The 25,308-nt window shown below is 48.5% G+C and overlaps 1 protein-coding gene across 3 annotated transcripts in view; it reads left to right on the top strand.

The window, feature by feature from the left end:
* LOC119433406 (ubiquitin-like-conjugating enzyme ATG10) overlaps window positions 1–20,839 on the top strand; it is a 39,784-nt gene extending 18,945 nt beyond the window's left edge. For 2 of the 3 annotated variants that reach the window (XM_037700611.2, XM_037700612.2), the window contains exons 3-7: window positions 10,253–10,372; window positions 11,633–11,762; window positions 12,348–12,445; window positions 16,450–16,541; window positions 20,484–20,838. In XM_037700611.2, coding sequence (XP_037556539.1) covers window positions 10,253–10,372; window positions 11,633–11,762; window positions 12,348–12,445; window positions 16,450–16,541; window positions 20,484–20,589 — 546 coding nt within the window. In that variant the 3' untranslated portion in view covers window positions 20,590–20,838. Of the gene's footprint in view, window positions 1–10,252; window positions 10,373–11,632; window positions 11,763–12,347; window positions 12,446–16,449; window positions 16,542–20,483 lie in introns of all 3 variants that reach the window. The other variant, XM_049658487.1, reaches the window with a different exon arrangement.
* The last annotated feature ends 4,469 nt before the right edge of the window (window positions 20,840–25,308 follow it).

The raw sequence follows: 25,308 nt of genomic DNA, 5'->3' as shown, positions 1-25,308 counted from the left end.
GGACCTCTTCAAAAGATAGCTGCGAAGGAGAGCAACAACTGAACCATCAACACCATGACACGTATAAGCTTTACGAAGAGCATTGGATAGCTGACCACATCAAAATATTTGCTGAGGTCGCAGTACACGGCATCCACTTGCCCCATCTGGAATACTGCGCACAGAGATCTGTGTCATGAAGCTAGCAAGACTGGTGACTGTAGGGCGACCACGGAGAAATACGTGTTGGTTTGGAGTTAACGAGCTCTTTACACTAGAATACATCATGGTGTCAAGGGCAAGCTCAAAAAATTGGAGGACGCTTAATGAGCGGAACGGCGATAGCATTCAAAGATCCCTGACTGCTTCTCACGCTTCCAGGCAACTGCAGTTTGTGTGACCGTAACGTTTACCGGGAAACGCTGGCGGCGAACGCTATGCACGAAGGCAAGCTTTCTGGTGAAAACGCGGCCTCTTGCGTGGGCCGATCCCGGAGGTAGTGCACAGCCGCGCCAAAAAAAAAAAAAAACACATTGCGTCATTTTCAAGTTTCTTTTATCGTTTCGCACTCTTAACATTTCAGTCTGAGAAGATTTAACATAAAAGGCATGCGCTGTCGGCGTTTTGTTTCATGACATTTGTTTGCGGGCTGTCATTGTCGAAATTCGGAGGGATAACTTTGGCAAGAATGTAAAACGAGGTATGAACAACATTAGTGATAGCATATGGCGTGGCAATAAAACCCGCATACATATACCGCATGTCATATAGCAAGGTGTGGCGTATATATATATATATATATATATATATATATATATATATATATATATATATATATATATATATATATATATACGGGAATTTTCGCTCACGGGACGCGCGACACCGGCATTTCTGCGACGCGGGGCCCTATACGCTATCACGTTAAAATGCTGGATGTGGCACTGAGGAGTGAAATCGGCCTGTGGTTCAAGACATCTGTTTTGGAACCAGACTTAATTAAATACAGGAAAAACACGAACAGTTCTCCAAATGCGTGGGAAGGTGGAAGAATTTAGACAGTTATAAAAATAGATGCAAATATGACGGCGCAAGTATGTTGCCTAGAGCTTTTAAAATGGCCGAGGGAGTGCCATCTGGACCACAAGACAATGAGGGTTTCAGACAGCGGATCAATGCATTCATGGATGAGCCACTCATCGTACAACACTGCACTAGGCATCGTAACTGAAGCCTATTACATATTCAGTATTGAATAATAATAATAATAATAATAATAATAATAATAATAATAATAATAATAATAATATAATAATAATAATAATAATAATAATAAGAAGAAGAAGAAGAAGAAGAAGAAGAAGAAGAATGTTGGCGTTTAGTGATGTAATCCGCGATCGGATTATGATCGAGGCACGTCATAGCGGGGTTTCTTTAACGTGCACCTAAATCCAAGTTCATGAGCGTGTTCTGCATTTCGCTCCCATCGAAACCCGGCTGGGATCGAACAGCCGTTGGTCCGTCTCCCTCGAGACTCCCTTATACATACGAGGTGTGTTCAAAAAGCAACCGAACTTTTGAAATAGCGCGCCAACCGGCAGAGGACGGACGGAAAAAAAAAAAAAAAAAAACTTTATTGATAAAATCACCTGCGAGGTCGCGCCGGCCCGGGCTCAGGCCACCCGGGCATTATGTGCGGTGAGGCATAGCCTTTCCACCGCTGCCCGAGCCCGCTGGATTGCCCATAGTTGGTCGTGTAGATCCGAGCCCTCGAGAAGGTCCGGTTCTATGTTGTCCTCTCTGTATATTGCTCTTATCTATGTGCATTTCCATAAGACGTGTGCCATGTCTGCGTGTTCGTGCTTGCAGAGCTTGCAGCTCGCTTCTGGGTATTGTGTGCAATATACTTTGTTTACGTGTACTGGGTTTCTGAAGGTTCTGCTTTGCAACCTTCTCCAATCTCTTTCTTGAGATCTGTCTAGTTGTTTGTGCGGTTGTGGGTATGCTTCTCTTTGTTTCTTATAGTGTGTCAGTATGTCGTGGTACGTGACTAGTCTGTCTCTGTCGTCCTGTATCGCTACATCGTCGTCGTCGCCTCCTTCGTCTTCCCCATCGCTTCCGCCGCAGTCTTCACCCCCTCCGCGGTGGGTTAGTTCTCGCGCGCGCCTCGGTAGGCCTTCTCGTTGAGGTTGGGAGGGATGCTCGGGTCTTCTGTGGTTACTTCCCCCATTTGTGCCGGGATCCATTTGACGTATTTGGGTGTGATGTTGCCGTTCTTGAAGTCTACTGCTCTGCGGTTCAGGATTTTGGCCGCCTCCGTAAGAGACCCGGGCCTTTGTGAAGTTCCTAATGGCCATCTTGGAGTCGCTGCTTATTATTCTGTCTTGTTTCCGACCGTTGATTACGGCCCATGCGATTGCCGTTTCTTCCGCAGCCTCCGACGATCTGGTCCTGACGGAGCCCCCCGTCACGGTCTTTCCTTTCGTGTTTATGACCGCCATTGCGAAGACACCACCACCGACACCACATTTGTCGACCCGGTTTCGGGGATACCGGGCGGCGTCTACGAAGAGCACACCCTCCCGCGCGCCGGGGTTTTTGAGGATCGTTTTCGTGCGGCAATTTCTTCTCTCGACATTGTGCACGGGGTGCATGTTCTTCGGGATGTTTTCCGTGTTTAGGGAGCGCGCTGCGACTACTGAGCGCATGTAGCGGCAGGTTTAGACAACAAACTGCCATTTGCCGCGTTTCGCTCTGACCGTTAGTTGGCGGGCTACGTCCGCTGAAGTGAGCACATGAACGAGCTGTTCTTCGGATTGGTGCCAAAGTGACAATGAAGGAATTGGAAGAACAGCGTATGTGTGTGTGAAGATCTGCTACAAACTTGGGAAAACTTTCACAGAGACATTTCATTTGCTTAGCCAAGCATACGGGGAGGACTGTACGAGGCGCACGCAGTGCTATGATTGGTTCAAGCGTTTTGAAGTCGGAAGAATGTCAGTGACGATCCCAAGCCTGGACGACCTTCCACATCCACAGATGGTGACCACGTCGAGGAAGTTCGAACTGTGATTCGTGGAAATCGTCGTTTGACTGTTCGAGAAGTCGCTGACGAAGTGGGTATCAGCGTAGGATCATGGTCATGAAATTTTGAGTGACGAACTTGGGAATGCGTCGTGTCAGTGCAAAATTCGTGACACGTTTGTTGACTGACGAGCAGAAGCAGACCCGTGTTGAAATCAGCCAGGAACATGCTCGCCGCTGCCAATGACGATGAAAACTTTCTTAAGAACATCATAACAGCTTTCCCAAGTTTGTAGCAGAACTTCGCACACACACGCCTGTTCTTCCAATTCCTTCATTGTCACTTTGGCACCAATCCGAAGAACAGCTTGTTCATGTGCTCACTTCAGCGGCTGTAGCTCGCCAACTAACGGTCAGAGCGAAACGCGGCAAATGGCAGTTTGTTGTCTAAACCTGCCGCTACATGCGCTCAGTAGCCGCAGCGCGCTCCCTCTGCCGGTTGGCGCGCTATTTCAAAATTTCGGTTTCTTTTTGAACACACCTCGTATTCGAAAGATAAGGTCGAATATTCGACAATTTAGAATGGCTGAATTCTCTAATCGAATACGAATCGAATAGCAGGGACTATTCGATTCGTATTTGAAATTTCGAATATTCGCACACCCCTATCTAAGTTTCGGGACAATGTTTGCCCAATCGTGAAAGGTGTCGTGAATGTCGATAAATCTGCGTTTATCATGTGCACTTAAAACCGTCTCTTTTCATGACCACCGAGTAGAACGGCAGAAAATCGTAAAACGTCTGTTCGATTCACGCGCGGTTCACGGTGCCGGCGCAAGTTCAGGGCGGTTCCATTGCAGCGCATGCGCAGTACCGTGAGCGCCCTCATTTCAGCCACGTTTCCCGCGCTTTTGAATCGGTCGCTGAGCTGAAAGCCACATCGTCCACCTAGTGGACAGTCTACAGTGTTCACCTAGTGGACTGTCCATTTCAGCTGCTGCTGAAGTGCCGACTGACTGGGCTGAGGTACCACTGAGAAGCAGGCAGGCGCCCCCAACCAGTCTCCTTCTCACTGGTACATCTCTAGCCAATCAGCGTCGGCCGAAATAGACAGTCCACAAGGTGGACACAGAATAGCCCCTGGTGAACCACACGGAAATCAAACAGGCCCCACAGAGGTCTAACAAAGGATCCGAATTGTGTCCGGCACTGATAATTGCATCGTCATCATCATCATTAGCCTATTTTATGTCCGCTGCAGGACGAAGGCCCGGTGATCTCCAGTTACCTTTGCCTTGCGCCAGCTACACAATACACAATATCGGCTACGGGTCCCGTTCGATCCCCATATAATCCACGCCGCTAGTCCTCCTGTCTCCTAACGTTACGCCTGTCACTATCGTTCCATCGCTCGTTGCGTGGTCCTCAACTTACCGAGTTTCTTTGTTAACCTCCAAGTTTCTAAAGCCCCGTAGGTTATTACCGGTAGAATGCGAATGCATTTCTGCCGATAGGTAGGTGCATAATTTGCCCAAAACCCGAGGGATAGACTGAAGTGAGCGCCAAAAGGCGGGCTCCGTTTCCCGACGCTACCGACCAACGGAGTGCTACCGACGCTGCGCACCGACACCCTTAACAAGGAAGGCCGCCGCTGATGTAGTACAACGTACGTACGCCCGCTGCGCATGTGCTGAAAGAATGTGTCCAGGAAGCGCCAAGGAACACCGGCGGCTGACGGCAACAAAAAGAGGGAAAGAAGTTTCGCCAGGTAAAAATAAAATGCTGAAAAACAGAAAGAAACGGGAGAAATGGTGAGAGCGAGGCCGCGCGTTCGGAATGAAAAACACAAGAATGTGCGCCCAGCATACGCGAGAGGTGCAATGCGCATGCGCCGAGCGTAAAAAAACGTACGTACGCAGCGAGAGAGAGAGAAGGACCAGCCACGCGCGACTTGGCGTTGCGCGTTCTGCGTGCGTTCGTATCTGGCGCGGACAAGTCCTCCTCGGCCTCCTTTCTGGGCGAGGCTACAGTTGTTTCCTCCTCGCCCGATAAACGCCTTGTGTGTGTGTGTGTGTGCTTTATATCTGTCGTGCGTAGCCGCGTTTTCGCCCTCTCTGGCGGCCTCACAGAGTTTATTACACCCGCGTGTGTGCGTGCGTGTTTGCGCGTACGAGTGTGTTTGTATGTGTTCGCTGCGTACGTGCGTGCGTGCGTGTATGTGTGTCTACGCGCTCACGCTTAGGAGCAAGTTATTTCCTGATCCCGTGCGCTGTTTCAGCGTTGCCCTTGTTCGGCGTCTGCTTTGCTTTGCTTTGTGGTTGTTTTCGTCTGCTGGGCTGTATTTTTTTTTTTTTTTTTCCCCGGCTGCATTTTTTTGATCAGCCCGGCTCAACTGCGTAGTGAGCTCGTTTTACGTTCCGTATGCTTTCTTTCGCGGTCTTCTGGGGCGCGATGTTTTCTTCAGGGTGGCTTGGCGGTCATCTAGTGGCTCCCTTCCCCTCCCCCCCTCCCCCCCCCCCCAAACCCCGTCCGCTTGCCGTGGCGAAAGGAAGAGAGTGTGCAAGGGGGGATAACGAGATAGGAAAGAGCGATTCGCAACTGACTGTTGCGCTCCCTTGCACCCTGCTGTTGGTAGGATATAACACGACGATTTAGCGCACGAGGGCTGCATTGCTCGGTGGCGCCATCTATGGCGGCGCCGTCGTACTCTGCTTCATACTTCTCTCGATGACATCGAAACTACCGATTTTCACATTTTTTGTCATGTGGCACGTCCGGCTCATTCCTGCAACGGCCGCTGAAGTGCACCGATTTGCGATTTGTAGTCAACACCGTGGTTCTGGTTTTCCCGTGTACTCGCGAGACGGAGGCAGGAACATTGGCCAGGTGTCGGCACACCTGCGCCCTCTGTGAACTGCACGCTCAATTAAAATATAAAGCCGGGTAGCAGACGACGCTCTCTTTCGCCAGTCGCCATCGAATCGATGCATCATAAAGTGAACCAAAAACACACTTTGGGGATTTGTGCAAAACAAAAATGTAGAGATACGATCTGCACCATTGTGTGATGCTTTCTGTGAATGTGTGAATTAATTACATAGTTATCGTGCTAGTAATATTATTGTCAGCGCACCAATTACCCGACTTTCGACAGTCAAATTAAGCGAACAAGTATTAGTTCAAATCGTACGTTTATCGTCGTATATACAGTAAAGTTATCTTGAAGCGGTATATAGTTAGGCGCCATATAAGAAGCTTCAACTGCTGTTCAATGCGAAGCATTCTTCTATCCATAGCCGGCACTTAGCAGTAGATAGGTTTCTGTCTCGCCTCCTTTCGGGTCTTTTCAACAACAACAACTATAATCGCGTGTCCGAGGGTGGGATAGAACCATTATATACCGCATGCAGGATCTGTCCAGGTTGTAAAGTTTATTAGCCGGAGCACGATAAATCAATGGGTTGGCGCTCTTTGGCCAGAACTGGCCCTTGCGCCAATAAAACCGATTAATCAATCACCAATAAATCAGTGGTCATTGTCGCCTTGCTTCGAATATGCTATCCGATTCGTATTCGATTCGAAGGCTGACTATTCGAAATTGTATTAATTTTGACCAACTGGGGTTCTTTAACGTGCACCCAATGCACGGTACTCCAGCTTTAAAAAAAAACAAAGTGGGGGATTTCCAATCGGACCAATTGTTTTACAGCGAAGCTGTTTATAGCTAGGCTTCCGTGCATTTTTCGTGTGCGTGTGTAGAAATGTGGGCCGATCCTGGTGATAGTCCAGAAAGGGTCCATGCGCAATGGCACATATCCCTGTGGACTCGGGGTGGTGGGCTCCGGGACCTGTAAACAGCTCTTGAACTACCCTTGTCACACCTCGGACCCAAAGAGGTCCCAGGAACAAGGGTAACAACAGAGGTTTTATTCGAATGCGATTAAAAAATAGAAAAGGTGAAAAACAAAAACGATCGGATCTTAGCCCAAAAGGCCGACCAGCGTCGGCCATGTCTACGTTCGGACCACCCTCTCTTTGTCGGCGTTCCAACCGCTTGCGTGCCTAGTTTCCTGCCGCTCTCCCGGGACGGCGCCACCGTCGCGCGTGTATATAAGACAAGGTGCCGTTCTCCATTTTGAATTTCACTTCTCTCGTCGTAATGGGGAGGCCGCGTGTAGTGCGCACTCCCGGAGACGATTGCATTCTCGTCTCTGTTCCTGCCCGTCGCTCTTCGTAGGCGAGTTGCTCCGCGGGAGTCCGGACCATTCCTACTCCATGGTCCGGACTATACGCGGCCTTCCCATTCTGTGTCACCCCTGTGTGGTGTGCTGAACAGCTTGGCTGGTCATCCAAATTCATAGAGTGGAATGGCTCGTATTTTTTTTCAGTTGGCCTTGCAATTGGACCCGTTGGGATCACATGAAAAAAACAAAAGAAAACCTAGATGAGTCATAACATCGTGTCATAGAACACAGATATACTTGACACTCAATTCAAGAAGCTTATACTCACATATGAACACACCATGGCAATTCATTAAATGACGTCATGCCCAACATTCACTCTTTCACTATGAGAAAACTGTCAGGTGCTATATATATATATATATATATATATATATATATATATATATGTGTGTGTGTGTGTGTGTGTGTGTGTGTGTGTGTGTGTGTGTGTGTGTGTGTGTGTGTGTGTGTGTGTGTGTGTGTGTGTGTGTGTGTGTGTGTGTGTGTGTGTGTGTGTGTGTGTGTGTGTGTGTGTGTGTGTGTGTGTGTGTGTGTGTGTGTGTGTGTGTGTGTGTGTGTGTGTGTGTGTGTGTGTGTGTGTGTGGTGTGTGTGTGTGTGTGTGTGTGTGTGTGGTGTGTGTGTGTGTGTGTGTGTGTGTGTGTGTGTGTGTGTGTGGTGTGTGTGTGTGTGTGTGTGTGTGTGTGTGTGTGTGTGTGTGTGTGTGTGTGTGTGTGTGTGTGTGTGTGTGTGTGTGTGTGTGTGTGTGTGTGTGTGTGTGTGTGTGTGTGTGTGTGTGTGTTATATATATATATTATATTATAAACAAAATTTGGCCCGACTAAGTGGTTGCCGTAGCTCTAGACAAATTGGTAAAGTCTCATGGCAGATTTCTAACCTTGCAAAAAGCCAATTGCTACTCTCCGTTGATCACACCAAACTACAAGGATGTTTAGTTTAAGGACTAACATTATCATTATGATATTAATATTGCTATCAACTATTTTGTTGTTTCGCGGGATTACTCGTCCAGCGATCTTCAACAGGATCCAGTTGGAACCAATAGGCATATCGAGCTCCAATGATGTCTAATTGGAACTGTCTTAATACCGATTAGATCCATAAGGACGTCCAATCGAAACCTATTGGAACTGTCCTAATCACGATTGCACCGGCGGTAATGTTCCAATTGGAACCAATTGTACGCAATAAGGTTTGGGCAAACACAATTGGGTCCCATTGAAGCCCCCTAAGAAACGTAATGACTAAAGTTTTAGTTTTATATATTGCGTTCGTCCCCCATCGGCATGCGGCCGGCGCATCTGGAATAGAACCCGAGACCTTGTTCTCCGTCAGCAGAACACTGTAATCGCCGCTGAGCTGCCGTGGCGGTAGTGTTTGGTTCTTCACCTTCACGGCGACGTTACGAAATATCCAATCTCCGGTTCGTTTTAAGAGATTTGTTTTACAGCAAAGCTGTTAGCCTCTCGGTGGTCGGCATTATTCGTGCCCGCGTCCGTGAGCAAAAAATGTCGCAGTTTCGCCCGAAAGGCGAAGCATCAATTGCGATAGCAAATTAGTAGATAACTATTCGGAATAGGGATAGTAGTTTTATCGGCTGCATAAACTTGGACACATTCGCTTACTAACTGAATTAACAAGCGTGGTATCAACGCGCACAAGCAAACATGAATAGATCACACTCGATGACCCCAGACAACCACTGTCAAAACGCTGGCAGTAAGCGCAGTCGCCGCAGCGAGCGAAGGTTCGCGCGGTCTATCGCTTCAACGGAAACTGAGCGGCCGAATGCACAGAGCATACAAAGGTCAGAGCCGTGTGGAGATCGCTTTCAAGATACGGTGCGCGCGACAGCCCGCACCGGCGCAAAGTACAAGGGCAGTTGTCGGCAGAGTAGAAGCTGTCCCCCTCCCTCCCGCGCTGCCTTCCCGCTTTCCTCCTTTCGCGTGGGAGATTGAGTGGCGAGTTCCCCTTGCGCCCGGTTGCAAGATACGCATTTGGTGCCGCAGTACAACTTCGCCCCTCCCCCTCCATCTCCATCTCTCCCTCCCATACCCCCACGGCCTTTCGCGCGACGGAAGTCGCGTTGCTCTCCGCCGTGCGCTCGCTCTCCGTGATGGCGCGCATCCCCCGCGCGCTTTCACTCGCACATACGGCGCGCGGCGACGGTTTTATCACCCTTGGACTTTATACGGAACCTCACGGTGACGACGACGGTGATGGCAGAAATCCGCTTGAAATGTCCATACAATTGCTATCGCAATAAAAATGTGGGCCGATTCGGTGGCAGCGCAGGGCACGAGCAGTGGCTCGTACCCCCGTAAGGCAGAGGCTTCAGGCAGTCAGCAAAATGAAGCGAAAAGTGCGTACATTTGGAATTACGCATACAACATACAGAACAGCATTCGTTTCAATAAAGAACAAGCAGAAAACAAGCATTCGAACCACATAATTGATGATAAGGCGCTCTTGATAACAATGCGAACCCCGCATACGTTTCCCGGTAAAGATTACTGTTGCGCAAGCTGCCGCGGCGACGGCTGATTTCATTACTGATTTCATTACTGTTTTCATTACTGATTTCATTACTGATTTCATTACTGATTTCATTACTGTTGTAGCACCGCTATGGGTACGCAACGTTAGGACTCTCGAGGAGCACCGTGAATACGAGGAGCGCGGCAAAAGGAACGGAAATTCGACCAGCGGCGACGTGCTGCAAAAATCACCATTACTATACCATTACTACCATTACTCTAAATTACCATTACGATCGTTACTATAAAGCAATAAAGCATCGCATACCCCCCTCAGCAGTTGAGGGGGTGGTTTTCAACAGCTTCGCTGGACATCCACTTTCGCAAGACCGGGATGGCGAGTCAATTTTTAGCATGAACATAGCTAAGGATCTGTTGAGTGTTCGATATATTGTAATTCGTTGTATACCTGGGTTCGTTATAACGGGGCTTTATCGTACTATACGTCCGGTCTGATGCGCTCGCAGGAAGGCGAGCCGGGATTCACGTACCTGGAGAAGCGGTGCACCTTGCTCCACAAGACTTCCGGTCAGCGCGCTTCTTGGTCTGGAGACTTGCAGGGCGTGGAAGATGAACAGTGCCTCGAAGTACGTATACCACAGTCGCGATATTGACACGTGTACTTGTTTATCCTTTCTCGGGTTTGTCAGGGCTGCTGCCATCGGCAGAGCCAGGGAGTTTCTGAGGCAGTGATCCCGGTGTGAAATGACGTCATTGTGACGTCGGGGATTGCGAAGTATTTTTATCGTAATTGGGGCCGTTGTGTTGGCAGTAAGATCTCGAAACTTGCTAAATTCAAGTCTATAACAGCAGACCAGATAATACTATAGGTCAGGCCGATCTCGCTGCCTTTCCTATAATAAGTTTTCTCTATCTTGGCTCCTTTAGAATACAACACGGTTAATGTTTATCGTAAAAAAAATTCACCGACGATTACGATACTCCCTAATGCGAAATTTGAGCGCAGCTCTATACGTGTTTTCATTTCGCGATAAAATGGCTGGCGCGAACAATCTGTCTCGTGCGGCACGTTGCACACGGAGCGAAGTGTGGCGCGACTGCCTCGCTAATCGCGAGATCGCGAGAGGCAGCGCGTGGGTGACGCGTGGGCGCGATTCACAGCAGCCGCCGCAGACAGACCACCCGCTCATGCAGTGCTTTGTTTCTACACAGACGACGCGCGTTACTCTGGCGCCATCTCGTAGCTATCGCTGCAAAGCCCGTCTTTGCATTTCGTCCATGCATTTCGTGGGCACTTTGAACATTAATATCTCGAAACTGGTTCAGTCCTGAGAATTCGTTCCAAGTAGATACGCCTTGCGAACCCAGCGGCTATAATTCGTAGATTGAAAGATGTGCCGTAAAATAATTAATTAACAAGTTAATTAGCGTAACTATGTTAATTATTCAATGAGACGTTTTCATTTCTCGTGGAAGTTATGGCCGCCTCATCGAGTAGTTTAGATCAAGGATTAGTAATTGTGCTATCTGCCACAGGCAATTTTTTAAAAATTGGTGCAGCTAAAATGAAACACCCTCTTTATGCAGGTCCGACGCACAATTCGGAGTCTACGTGGAGTGAAGCTTTCGTGATGCGCTTATTAGTTAAATGATATAAAGCTGTTCGTCTTCCGCAACGCGCTTTGCAGTGTGGCGATTACGTGACTGCTTAAGAAGTGCCGATCCTATAATTTACGGGCAAATGCGGTAATTCTCTGTCGTACTAGCTGTCGTATACGTCTACGCCATGCGACGAGCTACGCGGTTGTGTTTTTTTTTTTTTTTTTTTTGTATGAAGAGCGCCAGTGTGAGACGTTAGTGTGTTCGTCTCCGTTTCTCGTTCGAAGGAGGCGGCGCCAGACCCGGACTGCGCCGACGTCGAGGACCGCGCGGAGGAGGTCCTGCAGTGCGTGTACCACGTGATCTACAGCGCCAGCTACGGGGTACCCGTCATGTACTTCAACGTTTGGAGACGCGGTGAGTGACGCCCACTAGCTCGTATCGACGTATGCGCTGTGCTTTCGACGTTTAGTTCGCGTTGAAGAGAGACGAAAGACAGCGCGAAGGTCAATTTGCCCGCTGCTGCTGGCGCGCTTTCTCACTCCGGCGTTTTCACAGCCAGTTTCCGCGGTCATCGAGCGAGATGTGTTCATGTTTACCTGTGCGCGCGTGACACCGTGCTTGTCTATTTAATATAGCAAGCGAATGTTTGCAATTTTATACGGCCCATTAAACTACTATCCTTGCTTCGTATAGCTCTCTACTAATTTGCTATCGCAATCGATGCTTCGCCTTTCGGACGAAACTGCGACTTTTTTTATCCTGTTCTTTTGTTATGTTTTTGCTGATGAACACAAACTTTGTATGATGTAGCCTGCTACTGTTGCCACAACTGTACTAACCCCCATTTGTTTTCTGTCAGGAGGATCCCCCCGACAGTTTTTACTTCGGGACCTCCGACTGTGCATTTATGCTTCACTTGTTCTTTCTTTATGTGCACTACCTGATGAAAATAAATTCAGCTTCAACAATGAAATTGCTCCGGCCCTTTGTGTGTCGCAGACGGCAGCCTGCTCCCTCTGAGCGACGTGTGGTCCCTGATGCCCGAATGCCTGCAGGAGCAACTGAAGCAGCTGCGGTGGTCGACCGTGACGCAGCAGGTGCGTACAGCACATACAGTGGATTCTCTCAGTAAAAGTTCATTTCGACAGCAAATACGTACTTGTCAGGGCGATATTGACGTAAAGGCAAGCAAGTACCTGACAAAGCGTCAAAACCCCACACTCCACGTGGCACATCACTCAGCGCGGAAAATTAAAAAGAAAACACGGAGAAAGGAAAAGAAGACACTCATCATACAGTGTGCTACATTGATATAAATACGGTTCACAAGCCTGCATTGTATATGAAAAATCTATATTGAAATAAACACACAGTAGTAAACATATGGTCGATGCTGCATGCTCATACATTTAAGTATGCATTTAAATATTAAACACTTAGCATTAGCGGGAACGGCTCATACGATAGCGCTCCATTGGAGAGGGACAGAAGACACATAGCGATATTCTTTTTGAAAGTATCAATGTTCATATTTTCAACAATCATACTAGTAGTTTAATGTAACTAGTGTATGATGGTTAAGAAAGTCCGAGGATTTGGTAGGTCAGTATCCGGGTGCCGTAAATGATATGGTGCATATAGATAGTTTGCACACACGTCATCGCGGACGCCATCTTTGGGTGCTATAGCAGGTCGAGAAGCTGCGTAAGCAAGAAACACCATCATGACAGCACGACAGGCGCGTCTTGCGTCAACCGTCAAAGCGATAACAGTGAAAACCGGTGAAAAACAGTCGCCGCGTCAAAAAGCAAGACACTGTGCGTGTGATAATACGGTGCGCTGACGTCATCGTAGACGCTATGTTTAGATACTAGAGCGGTGAGGGCTGCCTCCGTGTCGTCACATGAAGACTATCTATATTATCTCTTCGCGACAATTTTTGTGTCGCAAGTGCTAGAGTGTCTTCTCGAGAAAGGTATCTGTATGAGAGTGCATCCGGTTCAGTTTTCACTGGGTTATAAATAACGAAGTGAAGCATTAATACATGTCGCGTCCCGTCCGGTACCGTAAACCGCGTCCGTAAACCCAGAGGAGCGAGCCCGAGCCTCCAGCCGCTGTCTTGATTTGACAATGGTCCTTATTCTGTAGAGATTCATTTCATTCCTCATTGTTTTCGACCTTCGTGCTCGGACGTCTCCGAGCCGATGTTTGTTGCCGGGATCGGCCACTGGCCACTACGGATGATATTAAACAAAACACGTGCCCTGACCTGTTTTTCTTTGTGGCAGAAGCATAACTTAATGACCGCTGTCGTATTGGACTACATAGTCGCCTGAGCGCAGTGACTATCAGCAGACGAGCGCGCATGCGCAGAATTTTCAAGAAAGCACACTTGGTTCGCTTTTATCGTGGATGAAGGAAGAAAAGTCAGTTGATTGCGATAGCAAATTATTAAACAGCTATATCCGCGATGCCCACGAACTATATATAGGTGGCGCGCGCGTCGCACCATGATGGCAGTCCAGTGGAGGATCGAGAATCCGGAGTGCACGGAGTTCGTTGCGTGTCGTATCGTGGTTGCAACAAGTTTTGAATAATGTGCGACATGAATTCCCTTCCTTTTGCAAGGCCGCTTTCATTAGGTGATGTTATGAGCCACATTGGAACGGCAGATACTAGTAAAGTTATTTCACTCACTAGAATTAGACGCATAATTGAAGGCGAAGAAGTTTTAAACGTCCGCCAAAATGCCACTGGCGGGTCAAGAGCGGACCGTGCCCCATTACATCTCGTCTATCGCGAAGGATCTGTTGAAAGTACAAGGCCGCACTTTTTTGGCGGGCGTTTCCGTGGCAGCATGTCTCCGTGGTACCACGGAGGCAGCCATGTCACTTTTGATCGAAGCAAATTAGGTCGTATTTTTTTCGATCTCGATTGTCTGCGTTGTGAAAGCTACTGAAGCGAGTAAATCGCTATTATGAATATTCGATCGCGATTCAAACAGCTTCGTGTGAATCGACGTCAGAACTGATTGAAATATTTCGCGGAACTCGCTGGTGTGTATCGAACTTGGCATAAAATCTCTGTATGATGTAGCAAATGTGCAAATCACATAAAAAAAGAAACTTTGCATCTATTCTGGGGCCGGATTCTGAAATGATCCACTTCGGCGATACTATCGCCTTGGCTAACGGCGCGCGCGATGATTGGCAGTTTTAGCAAAATTTGATCAGCTGATTGGCTGGTTGGGCACGACGTCATCCAATCGTGCTCAACCAGCCAATCAGCGCGCGCCTGACGGCGATACTATCGCCTCAGTGGATCATTTCAGAATACGGACCCTGCTTGCAGGGGTTCGCAGATTTATTTTCTTTTAAAGTTGGAAGCCTAAAAAATGGCGGGTGGTCGCGTCGTCACGCTAGCAGGTGTGTACCCCAACAAAAACCCTCACGCAGTGTAATTAACTTATGTGTAAGTACGACCGCCCAACCGCTAGGCCAAACTACGTTCAATTGAGCGACGAGTAAAAGCGATTTCCACTTACCAGCATTGCTCCAGAAGAAATCACTGGGGGTGAAATGTGCACTGCAGACTCTGATCGGCGGCGTCACTATATAGGCTTACCAATACGAAGCATCGCCATCCATTCCTTCTTTCGCTGCGGATCTCGCGGAAACGAATGCAGGCTTATCGTGTGGTGCACAGCTCGACTTGTGCACTGGGGCACGCAGCAGATGCGATTACTGTTGCACTTCTTAGCCATCACGCGCAAAAGACGAACACAAAAGGCGCATGGCATGGACCAGCACAGCGTTGTCGTCTGTGTATCCTCCTCGTGTGGTTGCTCTCGTGCACCGCGGCGCGGCGCGAAAGTCTGCGGACAATTCGAACACGAAGTAAGGTTAGCTGTCTTATCAGCTGCATGAACTGCTGTAAACATTCGCTCACTGAATAAATGAACGAGCACGTTATCACGCGCACCCCCCCCCCCCCCCCCCCGTATCGCGCACACATCTCCCCGCTCCCCCTATTGCGCGGGTGAAAAGACCCTCCTCCCCGCCTTCCTCCCTTGCGAGCGCGAGAAGACATCGCCGTATCAAGCCACCATCCTTCTCAGCTCACTCTAGCATGCTTTCGCACTTGCACTTTATACGGAACATCTCGGCGACGGCGACGAGGGAAATTCACCTGGAGTGTCCATATAATTGTTATCGAAATGAAACCACGAAGGGCTGTGAAGGACGCCTCTGCTTATCAAGGCATTACCACGGTCCGAGCACTTTGCTCATAGATATACGGGCGTCTGTCAGGGAGATTCAGCTGGTCATGCAGGCCAAATTTCTGCTGGTTCATTTTGAGGACACTCTCTGATAAGACGCTCCACCGAACCGTCGTAGTAGAAGCTACATTCCGGGGACCTCCTTGTGATGCGATACAAAAAAAAAAAAAAAAAAAAAAGATGTCGCAGTTTCACCCGAAAGGCGAAGCATCAATTGCGATAGCAAATTAGTAGAGCGCTACACGGAGTAAGGATAGTAGTTTTATCAGCTGTATAAACTTGGACATGCAGCAGCACCAGCAATGCGCAGAACTGTTGTCGACGCCGTCGGCGTTTTGCCCTACCGTGGGAATGATGGGCAGTACATAAATTTGTCTAATCTTTGTTATTATTGCGGCTTCAGACGTTCGTGTGGCTTTATTTGTTACGGTTTATCTTGCTGAATTCCCAAGCATGGAGGTCCTTAAGCGATTGAAGGCATTCAGACAAACGCCTGATTTCAAACATTGCAAATTGTCGGAACGTAATACTTAGTTGAAACTGGTCAATATTGCAAAGTCACAAAGTTCGTTTTTAAATCCAGAAGCATCAAGGTTAGGAAAATCCGTGTATTACGTACCTGTCATTCCCAATGCTGACTATAGACCGCTATGCTTGCAGTCACGTGCTTGCAGCTCCCGCAGACACTAGCGTGAGATTTCCATACAGTAATTGTAGGAAACTGTGATGTGAACATGACCCCCGAGATCAGGTGACGTAAGAAGACAGCGCGCGTCGCAGATCTTAGAGGCTCAGCTCTAAACGCCTTCTTCTGTGACGCAGGAGCACCCGATCCAGGGAGTCCCCTACTTCCAGCTGCATCCGTGCAAGACGGCCCAGCTCATGGAACAGACGCGGCCAAAGCACCAAGACGGGTGAGCTCCCTCCTGTGTACTGCCGTCGAGCTGACTATATATTAGAATGTCTTGGGGGGCTAGTTGGTTCATCCTAATTACTGATTGCTAAATGCGCAAAATTGGGAAACAGGACACCACACAGAAAGAGACATGCGGAAAGAACGAGCGCAGACTACCAACCGGTTTATTGGAACGTTGGTCGTTACAAAATGTAGCGTCACAAAAAAGCCGAATAGCGCACGAGCATACAATTCGACAGATAGATAGATAGCCTTGTTTCTAAAGCATCTGATTAGTCAAAAAGGACATTTCTGCACTGAACAGTGATATACATATATGTGTGTCACTTACACGTACAGGCGCTACCTCCTCTTATAATAAAATACGCTTCTAAAATCTCTCGGCACATGCTTTCTTACTTCTTCCTAGCATCTTGTTGAGATGAAATAGCGCCTAGCTTGCAGGTAGTCAGTCAGTTGATAGCTGATGTTCCCGTGCGCAGTCGTTTACGCAACACCCCGTCTGCCCTATACGTAGGATGTTCGACAATCTAGGGGGATCTCGTGTACCACTCCCACAACGCAGCGTACATATGGATGCACTTAGGCCTTACTCGCGCTACATAAGGTTCCTACGGTCTACGGGCCTTCACTATAGACTTTAAGAACGCCGCCACCTACCGCTCTATAGTGTACGCGGTTTGTTTGTGCTCGTCTCTCTCTCCCCCCTTCCACTCTCTGTCTCTTTTTATCCCCCTACTCCTTCCCCCCGTGTAGGGTAGCCAACCGGAACTACCTCTGGTTATCCTCCCTGCCTTTCTATGCATCCTTTCACTCTCTCTCTCTTTCCAGAGCCGCTGGTGCGTTCATCGCGTGAAGTACGCGAACACAACCGTGCAAGTTTGCGCAAGTTTCCACAGCCGCAGTTAACTACCAATATTCGCTGTTAAAACGTTACATTTCGTCATTTCCTGAAAGTAGTCGCTTTGAAATTACTAACTTGGGTTAAGTTTAGGGCTACAGTCTACAAAAAAAATAAAAAATAAACTTAATAGCAATCTGCATCGCAAGGGGGATTATTCGTTCGTGCATATAATTAGCATTGAATAGCCCATACTTGTACTACTGGTATTATTAAAGACATTTTGCTGGCAAAACAAATAACATTGAACCTCGTCTACGATACAAGTGATAAAAACCTGCGAAAACCGAAGCTGAGCATAAAGCTACGCAACTGAGCGATACAAACAAACACGCACTCAACCTCTTCATTACAAGTATTCCGCCGGCAGCAGATGGGCTGCCGTCATGACGAATGAGTAGAGCGACGCTGCTCCTAATTATGTCGGTCCACTCAGGCTTGCACAGAATTGGTACACTCACGCAAAATGAATACCTGCTCAGAATATAGAGTGAAATACTTGTGCTTACCTGTTGTCGTTAGGAAACCTGAAAAAACTTCGCAGAACTGGAAATCCCCGTATTAGAACACGCCAGAGTCGCACAAGACATGTGATGCCCCGATTTAGCCATCTTCGTCTACATGCTTGGTCGACCTGGTTTCCTGCGTCTTCCGTTCCTTGCACGCCTGGTCAAGCATATCTGTTCCGATGGGGGCGAAATGCGAAAACACCCGTGTACTTAGATTAGGTGCACGTTAAAGAACCCTAGAGCCGCGATTTTGTAGCGATGACTTATGACTTATACCATACTAGTATTATCATCCACCGCTCACGGCCGGCTGATCCCGTTGATAACGCGAGCGAACCGTCGCTCTGACCACTGACAAAGCGCGATAAGCGCGAAAAGGCATTATTACCGGACAGGCATCGCTACAAAATCCCGGCCCAGGTGGTCCAAATTTCCGGAGTCCCCCACTACGGCGTGCCTCATAATCAGATCGTGGTTTTGGCTCGTAAAACCCCATAAGCATATCTGTATTATCTGCCCTGTCTTCATACATGGCACGACAACCGAAACAGATGACAGAGCGCGATCCGACTTATGATATCGCTGAACGAGTGACAAGGGTGAGCGGAGGCAAGCTCGACGGGCGCACGAAGTCAACCGCTTCCCGCGCTATTTTAAATTCCCATAAAGAGAAATTTAAAAAATAACTAATCAGGAAAAAAAAAAAAGAGTTGTTTGCCGTTCATTCTAATTTCTTTATTTCTATAAACTTGTGAATGGCAATAAATGCGACCATCCACATCTACTTTACGTCGTTCCACGAGATCTTAGGATGCCCGGCAACCGCTAGGAGCGCGCACTTTCCTTCAAACCGAAACTAGCACTCGCCTTCCGGGGGTTGGTGGCATTGTCCATAACTTTCGTGCGTAGACTGCGCGACGAGAAGCGTGGCGCGACAGTGCCTGCGCATGCTGATAATTGTTCCCTCGCTTGCCGCACACTCAGTACCACATACTCAGTGAAAGTGCGTCTTAACGCATTAAAACTGGACGCTTCTTCAGGGGGTTGTTAATTAAGGCTTCTGAATTTTTCAAGGTTGCTCATTGTTAGCTGGACACCCGATATATGCTCCCAAAGCATATACAACGGCTCTATACCGAGCGCGGGCGCCAAGTTTCAACCATCTGTCAATTGTTCCACAAAGAGAGAAAGCAGTGTACAACCTTCTTTTAGTGTTCGCAACGACAGCTTTCACATACTTGCACTCTCGGCGTGCGTGGAAAGAATCGAGTGCGCCTATGACCGTTTTGTAAATGGTTGGCGCCGGACGGAAAGGGCACCGCGCCAGCGCCCGAGGTCGGAGGAGAGAGCGCTCGCTGATTGGTCCTCGTCACGCTCGCCGATTAGCCCGCGCCAGCGTCTTTGTCACGACTGACGTCACTCTCTGAAAAAGTGGGCGTCGGAGGCGGTAGGAACAGCGGTGGGAAAAAGAGGAAAAAATTACTCCATCTCCCGCTAAAGGGAACCATGTGTGGATGCGAAGCAGCGGGGAGATGGTTAGCTTGAGCGGAAGATGGTTTCGCGGCAGCGGCCCGAGCACTGAGCGCGGCGCTGCACAGGAGAGATAATGAGGCGCGCGCGCTCCGTCATTTTCATACCGCGGAACTACCGTGGCGCCCCCAGCGGAGTATGCAGCTGTCGCACCACCTGTCGTGCGCGCCGCTCCGGATTCCTAGAGGAGAGAACGGGGGGAGCGTAGGAGAGGAGAGAGAGGGGGGGAGAGGACGCGTATGCGCTGTGGGGGTGTGGCACGCGGGCGCCGCTCCGTACAGTAGAGGATTCCTAGAGGAGAGAAAGGGTGGAAAGTAGGAGAGGAGAGAGGGAGGGGACGCGCATGCGCTATGGGGGTGTGTGACGCCGCGGGACGCAGGAGGGTCGGACAAAGCCCTCGCCATAAGCTGCTTCGGATCTAAAAAACATTCGCGTCAAGATGAGGCATATCTGCTGCAGCACAATTCCGGAGTCTACTCAGCGCATCCTAACGGAATGCGATGGTATTCAGCCAGCAAGACCCGTAGGTGACGTACACCTCCCAGAAGCGCTGGAATTTAAAGTGGACGGAAGCGTCAACCAGTCAGTAGTCTAGATAAGCAAGAGAGGTTTAGAGTATTGGTGTAAAGAAAGCTTGGAATAGACCTATAGGACCGGATCCGTTACAGACATAGATAACGGTACAACGTACACACGGAAGTCTTAAGGAAGAGAAAAATGGTAAAAGGAGATGTAGACAAAATGCTAGACTGAAAAGTGTGTATAGCATACCTGATTAGCTCGAGCACGTCATGTGGCTATTTGCCGCTGCCCCGTTAGATTTGAATGCTGCATGTGGTCGGCGGTGACGCTGTGGCGTATTGGCTGACGCTTGCAGTCGTTCTCTGCGCGCCTGGTGTCAAGATGCACCGTTTTGTCCTGCATGATTGCTATCCGCTACTTAATCATCTGATGGTTTCTGCGTGTGTATATATACTTTCAATATTTTTTTTTCTTGCAGAAAGCACAGCAATTACCTGGTGACGTGGCTCAGCTCGGTAGCTCCCGTGGTTGGCCTGGAGTTTCCTGTCCAGTACTTCGCCATCGTGGCACCGGCATCTTCGTGACATCTAGCGATCGACGTCTCATATACGAGTTCACATGGTGCTGTTAGCCCCTCCAGTCGCAGGTTCTCCGTACTGTAGTGAGCTGTTAGTTACTATTGCACGCGTGCGTATAGTGCGCCGTGACACGTCAACAGCGACTGTGCACCACGGAGATCATGATGACTTCTTTCTGTACTTGGGCTGCTTCCAAGGCCATCACGTCTGGATGAACAATAAAAGCGAGCCAGATGACGCCGGTGAAATTCTTTCTTCGTGTGGATATGGAAAAGGTGCCGAACAGACTGTAGAACAACCGAAGCCTTTTTCGTTCCGATTCAGCGAAAACGGTTCAGTTCCGGTTCAACTACGGAGCGAAAGAAAATAACGGTTCGAACCGGTTCAAGTTCATTTGCATAACCGAGGAATAATTACAGGAAAACGGCATATTTATTTTGTAAAAAAAAGTTCGACGCTGCTGCTAAGCTGCAGGGAAAGATAACGCGTGCTGTTCTCCAAGCCGCACGTACTTATTAGTTGTTTTTTTAACACGAAAGTGTTTTATGCCGGGGTCCACCAAGACTTCACTGACGTATTTCCGTCACGGAAATACGTCAGCTTACAATGTACACGAACATAATACAAAGAAAGAAACCAGAAGAAAAAGTTCCACAAACAAGCAAAATTTGGAAATCGAACCCACGACCTCTCGGTCCGCGACGATAGATCGCCGAGCGTTTAACCCATTGCGTCACAAACGCATTTGCAGAGACGCAGACGCGCCTTATATATCTAACACTCCTCCGTGTACCCGCGCTCTTGCTCGGGGCGGTGCCGCCGCCTACGAGCAGAAAAGAGAAGTACTGCATTATGACACTAACGCGCACCGACAGTGAACGCTTCGGTGGTCTCAGCACTACAACGCCTCGATGCCAGCATTCGAAGGGACGCTGGCATCAAGAAGCACTACCAACGCCACCTAGGTGGCGTTCACCGTACTCAGCACAGCGGAGCGTGGCCTCCGCAATTAGCTCTGAAAATGTTTCTGAAGTTGATCGCGGAGGCTGCAATTACGACGCGCTGTACGCGCTGATTTGACTCGGTGACGATTCAGTTACGTGCTTTGTCTTGCGCGTTGTATTAGTGTGTCAGTTACGTGCTTCGTCTTTCGCGTTGTGCTAGCGTGTGCAGCGTAGTGCAGCTTCCATATGCACGACGGTTGCTCATGGTCATCGACGTTGGTAGTCGTGATGGAGGAGACGTGCCACCAGGCGTCAGCGTGGGTGCATCAACGCCTAAGGGCGCTTTAGCCACAAAACACCAATAGACATTATATATCAATGTGCAATAAACATTACACTACTTCTGTGAAGACACGTTTCACTTTCGTGTTCTATACCGATTCCTATATAAGAGGGATCAACCACATTTTTTTTGCTGAACTGCCTGTTGTTATTGGCACTCTATTCGCGACTCCAACTAAATGCTCACTACCCAGAGGCCGCACCGAGGAACAGCTGATCGAGGTTCAGGTTTGAAGCGAAAGAGGGCGTCTTATCAAGGCATGCGCTGAATGCCTCGTAGTTCTCAAATCGTCGTGATGCCGCCGCGCACAAGCCCTAAAACGAGAAAAGATGGATGTCCAAAGACTTTTGTTGTGTGCGATTATCCGTGTCGTCGCGATGGAAAGACATTAATGTATGATTTCATTGTTTCTATAAAGAAGCTGACGACGCGCATCGGAGAGCGACTTGAATAAGAAACTTCGATCCGCATTGGGCAAAGGTGACTTATACAATATCGGTTTGTTCGAAACACTTTACTCGGGTCGACTTCTTTATTCACGGCGAGTAGACCATTGCTTTCTTTTTGCTCATATTAAATATCTCGCAGGCGTTTCAGATCGCGGAGTGTATACTTTCCTCAGGCAGGCGCTTTGATAAATTATAGTGATGTAGGCTTAACTATTTCCCTATACCGTGGGGAAAATGGGTGTTCTTTTGTAGGTTACGCCAGACTTTTTTTGCTGAAGAAACTACTGCACTCAATATTTTATGTATACATAAGCAAAAAGAGAATGAATTCACTTTTCACGCATATGAAAGTTTTATTAACCAGAAGTATATCATAAAAAAGACATAAATTGCCAGAATCAAGATTGCGGGATAAAATTGAACAAAGTTTGTAAAGATACGCTTGGTGCCACTAAGAAAAAAATGGAACAAAATTATGAGATATACAAAATGTATTTTCGTCTAATAGGCATTATCTCCGAAAAAATAATTTTTTTTTTTCATTGAACAGGCGTGTCAGGCTGCGGCCGCCAATGTTCCGGGCTGATTTGCATCGTCATCGCTCTCAGAGTCAAAGTCCGACGAAAAGGCAGCATCCCCAGACTCGCTCCTGCTCAATCCATCGATAAAATCAGCCGCAGACGCAGTGGAATCACGAGATCTACGATCTTTCGAAGCGCGCGCGCTGCTGCCGGAGGCGGCCATCTTTACTTTCTACTTTGACGATCGCGAAACTTCAGAGCGCGTTCAAAAATTACCGCCGGGCGGGAGAAATGCTAACTGCTTATAAAACAATAATATAGTTAGCCTCCTTCAAGTCCGATGGCGCAGTGTGTCCGTGAGTGGCGCGGGAGGTATCGACCGAAAGCTGCGTTTCAAAACTATCGATAGCGGGCTAACGATTCCCAATGGACGCGGTATATGCAAAGTGGCTGACAAAATGCATGGGCGTTCCAGTTAACTTTGTGCTCCAATGCACGAAACAGCATTTTCCTCAAAAAGTTAACTGGAACGCCCACACTCACCCATGGAACGCCCGAACCCTCGTCCCAGTTAACTTTGTGCTTCGATGCATAAAACAGCGTTTTTCTTTAAAAACTTCACTGGAACGCGCCCACGCATTTCGTCGGACACTTTGAAAATTATCTCGAAACTGAGATTTCGTCCAAGTGGATACACCTTGCGAACTTAGCGGCTATAATTCGTAGGTTGAAAGATGTGCCGTAATATAATTAATCAAAAAGTTAATTTGCGTAATTATGTTACTCATTCGATTAGGCGTTTTGATTTCTCGTGGAAGTAATGGCCGCCTCATCGAGCAGTTTAGATCAACGATTATAAGTGTACTATCTGCCACAGGTAATTTTTTTTTTTTTTTTTACAATTTGGTGCAGCTAGAACTTCACCCTTTATTGCGAGATGCCTATGTGATTACTCATATGTGATATACTGTAACACGAGTCGCAATGTCGAGTTGCCTGTGGAGGTCTAATACAGTTAAGTATCGTACCTGTAGCAGTGGAACAACCTCGCGAACAAGCGCTTGCACCTTGCGGAGGCGGGCTACGCACAAACACTTCCGGCGAGCGTCGGCGTCCTACCTCGTAACCGAGCGCAACGAAAGACGAGAGCGAACGAATAGCGCAGCGGAGGATGAAAAAAGCGGCGAGAACGAAGAGGCGCGAGGAGGAAAGTGGAGAGGAGGGTGCAGCGGAACCGTGAGGCGGAAAGCGGACGAGGGTATGGCGAAAGTGTGAGAAGAAAAGCGCAGTGAGGCGACGATGGCAACGATATGGCGCCTTAGCAGCGCGCGTCGTCTTGGACGTCTGTCGGCGGCGGCTGTGAATCGCGCCCACGCGTCACCCACGCGCTGGCTCTCGCGATCTCCAGATTGGCGAGGTAGTCGTGCCGCACGAAACAATGTCTGCGCCAGCCATTACATCGCGCAATGAAAACACGAATACAGCTGCGCTCAAATTTCGCATTAGGGAGCATTGTAATCGTCGGCGAATTTTTTAAAATCTCCGGCTCCCTTGAAAGGCTTCGTATTTATAAAAAAAAACCTGATGCGACTCGCTGGACCGGTCGGACGTTTGCACGCACAGCGCAACTATTACCGCGTTTTCGTCGCCCAAGTCCTTGAGACCCATCAAAATATATAAGGCGATTGGCAGCAAGGACCCTTTAGGCTTCCACGAAACACCTCGATTCGACGCCACAAAAGAGAAACGTGACCACAGCACCGAGCGAAAGAGCCGCTGTGAACCTGGATGTCGTAACCATCTTTATTTATTATTAGGACAGTGTTGCCAGATCAAGTGGTGGATTGTAGAGTTGCCAACAGCATTGTTCGTAAAATAAAATTTCAGCCAATCGTGAGGTGGCCAACCAGTGAACAAGAAAACTTACGGATGAAACGCTTTGTGAATTCGGCCTCCGGATTCTATTCTGCAGTATCGTGGACGAACGGCCCACAGAGAGAGAAAATTTTAGTGGCAGAAAGGTGGAGAGGTCGGCCGGAGTGAAGTGCCTCTGGCCTGCTACTCCGCATTGGGGAAGGGATTTGGGGGAAAAGATAGGATGTGAAGAGCAAGGAGAGTGGTGGTAAGGGGCCGACGATAAGAGTTGGGCAGCATACTGTTTCTGTGCGACGCGTACGTGCACACTTCACGGCAGAGACATGTTCGCGGGCAGAGGTAGAGGTTACCGCACTGTAGCTATAAGACGGTCTATAGCTTGAATAAATTTTTGCAACTGTTAGCACCACTGACGTATCTAAACCAGAGAGTATACCAGCTGCAGGGCCATATATGCGTATTCACCGGGGACACTTGCCTGCCTACTGTCAAAAGTGGACAGTCATATTTTGAAGAAATGATGGCCACTTTTTGGTGAAGTGTACCGAAAAGCAGAACTGTGTAGGTTGCTTATGCGCTCTGAAAGCAGTTAC

Source organism: Dermacentor silvarum, chromosome 11, assembly GCF_013339745.2.
Source record: "Dermacentor silvarum isolate Dsil-2018 chromosome 11, BIME_Dsil_1.4, whole genome shotgun sequence".
Classification (NCBI taxonomy): domain Eukaryota; kingdom Metazoa; phylum Arthropoda; class Arachnida; order Ixodida; family Ixodidae; genus Dermacentor; species Dermacentor silvarum.
The sequence above is the reverse complement of the archived record's forward strand: the minus strand, read 5'-3'. Positions and strand labels throughout refer to the sequence as shown.